This window comes from Phyllobates terribilis, unplaced genomic scaffold (genome assembly GCF_046119375.1).
Source record: "Phyllobates terribilis strain yellow unplaced genomic scaffold, ASM4611937v1 Scaffold_3__8_contigs__length_932513732, whole genome shotgun sequence".
Lineage (NCBI taxonomy): Eukaryota > Metazoa > Chordata > Amphibia > Anura > Dendrobatidae > Phyllobates > Phyllobates terribilis.
In genome coordinates this window covers 524,074,079-524,078,792 of record NW_027362763.1, presented here as the reverse complement: position 1 = coordinate 524,078,792, position 4,714 = coordinate 524,074,079, and the positions used below count along the sequence as shown (strand labels likewise).

The window sequence follows — 4,714 nt, the reverse complement described above, 5'->3', positions numbered from 1 at the left end:
CCACGGTTCTAATCATATTTCACAGGAAAACCGTTTCAGTTTTGTTTTTGAACATTTTATTGTGAGCCCGTAAAAGTAGCTTAATACCTCTGACCACGTTGTTGACAGCAGTGACCTGGGGGTCAGAAATGCTTCCTGGGGCAATCCCCATGCTGTCCCCATGTCATTTGAGCACTGTCACTATCGTTTTGGGCACTTTTTAGGCTTTCTACAGACTGTCGGGGGTGCCGCCACAAAAAAGCTCGGGTCTCCCATAAACTAACATTGGGCTCGTTGCTCGGGTCGAGCACCCGAGTATCACGGTGAGCTTGGCCCGATCTTCGAGCACCCGAGCATTTTAGTGCTCGCTCAACACCACTTATGATTAGTGTTGAGCGAGCATGCTCGACACTGCTCGGTACTCGCCCGAGCATCTCACTACTCAGGATGTTCAGCGAGCACCGAGCATTTTCGGGTTACTCGGGCGGGAGCTCGGGTCTCCACCCTGCATGTTTGGTGCTCTTTACAGAGCCAATGAACATGCAGGCATTGCCAGCGAGTCACTGTAATGCCGCAGCCATGTTGGTTGTGGACATTACAGTGATTGGCTGGCCACACAGCGTCACCTCGAGTATTTAAAACTGGGCGCCGCCATCTTGGACACAGTCGCTTCGGATCAGACAGTGTAGGGAGAGTGCTGCTGAGCTAGGGAGAGATTTATACTGTGAAATAGGTAGTGTAGGGTCTCTAAAGCCTGCAAAATCAAATAAACAGTCCTTCTGAGGACAAATATCCATCCCAGATATCAGGCAGGCAGGCTGTATAGGAGATGCAGTGGTTATATCAACAAACACTGCATTACAGTCCTGTGTTCTGCTGCTGCTCAAATTGCTAGACTTAGCCCCAGGTAACAGGGGCCAGGAAAAATCCTTTTTTTTCCATCTAAATCCTCCAGTTTCAGTTTCGTTTTTGAACGTTTTATTGTGAGCCCGTAAAAGTGGCTTAATACTTCTGACCACATTGTTGACAGCAGTGACCTAGGGGTCAGAAATGCTTCCTGGGGTGATCCCCATGTTGTCCCCATGTCATTTGAGCACTGTAACTATCGTTTTGGGCACTTTTTAGGCTTTCTACAGACTGCTGGGGGTGCCGCCGCAAAAATGCTCGGGTCTCCCATAGACATTAGGCTAATTGCTCGGGTCGAGCACCCGAGTATCACTGTGAGCTCGACCCGAGCTTCGAGCACCCGAGCATTTTATTGCTCGCTCAACACTACTTATGATCTATTACTAAACAAAATGGAGCAGATACATATCCACACACATGGATCAAATTATAGATAAAACACACAGCTGAATGAAGTTCTCCAATACTATGGAAATTATTAACTATAACTATAGATATCCATGAGTCATAAGGTATGAGGTTCCAGGTGTAGTAAATTATCAGAAAGTGCAAGTGCTTTTAGTCAATCCTGCATAAGACTGGGGACTGGGTACATTGCATCCTGACCATCTACCCGGAATTGCGATAAACCATGGATGTAAGGAATAAAAATAGTTGCATTGTTAACCTGCCTAGGTGATTATTACAACCCACAACCTCAGATCTTCACAATAATGTTTAAGACATTCCGTTATCTTAAGATAATTTTGCTAAACAAGAATCAGTTTCAAATATTTTGCCAAAAGCAATATATTTTAAAGCTTTTCGAAACCAAGGATAGAAGAATCCATATATTAATGGATTTAATGTGGAATTAATATATCCAAGCCAGTTGAAGGCATCAAACAGCACTTCTGGAGTAGAAAAGTTAAGAAATGGGTCTGCCAGGATAGTAATAAAGACAGGTAGCCAACACATAAGAAAGACCCCCATTACAATGCTCAATGTCTTTGCAGCCTTTCGTTCTTTCTGCTTGGAAATTTGAGATGAGATTTCTGTCATATTTGTGGAGGCACATTTCATAATATTTGCATGCCTTTGAGATACTATAAATATCTTCATGTAAATGCCAACCATAACTGAACCAGGAGCAAAAAAGCATGTGAAAAACATAACCAATGACCATAATTTATTAAATGTAATTGGACATAAATTAAAACATTCCACTAGCAGTTCATATCCAGTAACTCCAGATACATGGGAGTTTGTTATGACAACTCCAAATGCAAACATAGCTGGTAGAGACCAACAAAGGAATACCATTTTCTTTATGACAGAGATAGTTATTTTAATGGGATAACGGAGAGGATCACAGACAGCATAAAACCTATCAATAGCAATGCAGCAGAGATGGAAAATAGAGATTACACTCAGCATTAAATCAAAACTATAGTGGATTTTGCAAAATAATTTTCCAAAAAGCCAGCATCTTTCCACAGATCTTACCATACTGTACGGCATTATTATGAGGCCAAGTGAACAATCGGTGACAGCCATTGAAAGAATGAGGAGATTGGTTGGGGAATGGAGCTCCTTAAAATGACTGATGGAAATGATGATACCCAGATTACCAAAGATAGTGATAGCTATTGAGTTGACAAGAAAAATGTACATTCCAAGACGTACAACAAAAGGCCTGTCATTGGGGCAAAAAAGTGAGGCGTTTTCATATTGCAAACACACAGGATTAATAATAGATTTATCCATGTGATTGATCTTCTATAAAATAGGAAATTAATATAGAAAATAGAAGAACAGTGGTTTTTAGTAAAAGGAAATATATCAAATTGTAATAAAAAATATAATTATATACACACACACACACACATTCCGCAAAATTGAAACTGCATTTGAAATTTTCAAAACATCTCAACTTATTTAGTACATGCCTTTGCATGCGCTCAATGAAACTACAGTATGAGACTGTTAATGGTTGTCTAAGGAGTATTCTGCCACGCTGGTTGCACTTGAGCACGCAAATCATCAAGATCCACTGCTGGCAGCTTCCATTGTAATAGTTGACCAATGACATTCCAGATGTGCTCAATGGTAGACAAATCTGGAAATACTGCATGCCATCATAGCACCTTTTTGGCACACATGCTGCAGATAGTAGCATGAGCAACATGTGGCCTGGTGTTGTTGTGTTGAAAAACAGCTCCAGCAATGAGTGGTGAAGTACACTACCACGCTGCTCATTAATCACAATCTTTAAAAAGTGCATGAAAAGAGCATAAGACTGACCTAAACTAGGTGGCTAGATCACCAATTGGAGTGTGTGTATAATATGGTGATGTGTCCTCAGACTACATAGTGTATAATTTTGTTGCTCTGCAATTTGAATACTGATGTCACGTCTGACATGCCCCCTGTTTATACCGCCAGAGCCCGCTGCGCCAAATCCATCATCTGGCGTGGAGGAGCATCATCGGGAGGATGCTCCTGCAATGGATCTCTGCCGTGCGTGGAACTGGGGAAACACTAAAACACCAATAGTGAGTACCCCATTGGATTATCAACCTCTACCAAGGGCGCTAGTAGCCAATCACCAGCTGACCCAGTGTGTTCTGACAACGTTCTGTAAAGTTTTTTTGGGACTGTGATTTCTTAATCTTCTTCTGGCACCAACTGTTTGGATTTTCATCCCCCACCAGTGAAGCGTGACATCAGTATTCGGATTGCAGAGCAACAAAATTATACACAATATGGTCTGAGGACACATTACCATATTATACACACGCTCCAATTGGTGATCTAGCCACCTAGTTTAGGTCAGTTTTATGCGCTTTTTATGTGCCTTTTATAGATTGTGATTAATGAGCAGCGCGGTAGTGTACTTCCCCACTTATTGATTCGCTTTTTCTTACAGTCCTACACACAGTCTATCTCACTACCAGCAGCAGCACATTTTCATTCATTGTGTGCACGAGTGGGTATATTCTATTCTCTATGGCTCCAGCAATGACTTTAAATAAGTTACAAAATGCAATATTCCTTCCTTACCTTTCCTCTTTGCTTTCGATATGTCTCAATATGAGTGATGTAAGATGACCAGCTTTGGAAAAAAATATTTTTTTACATTATTGTGTCATGAGCTGTTTATGCTATGTGTTGTTTGTGCTATGTTATTGCTACAAGACCATCCAGTCATTAAGCAGTGAGTTGGAGTCTGTCCATGGCTTTGCTAGCATGTTGCAGTAATTTATTGAATTTGTATTTTGTAAAAAATGAGACTAAAGCAAAATTTTCAGAAAGACAAGGTTGTGTATATCTGTATAACCAATAGCATAGAAGATAGAACCAGGTACAAAGGGCCTATCTTGTTTATAGGATAGTTATTGATTATGCATTTTAGGATGGAGAAAGGACCTGAAGAAAGGACCAGTCTGCTTTGTAAATGCATAGTCAATAAAAATCTTCTAATCAACAAGACAAGCCTATTTTACCTTTGGAGTATAGTGGTTCTTTCTATTTGTATTCTCTGTAGACCTTGGAGTTTAGAAGAAAACTGGTTTAATTAATCACTAAGAAAAGCAACCTACTGTACAATAGAGTTGTGGTAGAAGGTGAAAAGAATACTTCGAAACACTGATTTCTTAGCTTCAGGAATCATGTTATCAGAAGAAATTGACAAGGAAACATAGTGAAGATTAATTGAAAAAAAAACTAATTCAGACAACTAACAAAAAACGTACACTTACATAAGCTTTTCCAATGTTTCGTGACAGTTATTGCAGCAAACCTTACCTTAACACTTCACATGCTATAGTTCCATGCTGCAACAACCTTA

The 4,714-nt window shown here is 40.3% G+C and overlaps 1 protein-coding gene across 1 annotated transcript; it reads right to left on the bottom strand.

The window, feature by feature from the left end:
- Positions 1-1,620: 1,620 nt before the first annotated feature.
- On the bottom strand, positions 1,621-2,631 carry LOC141258210 (trace amine-associated receptor 3-like). Its single transcript, XM_073673219.1, has one exon. It carries the CDS (start codon positions 2,629-2,631, stop codon positions 1,621-1,623), a length of 1,011 nt encoding a protein of 336 aa, XP_073529320.1.
- Between the last annotated feature and the right edge of the window lie 2,083 nt (positions 2,632-4,714).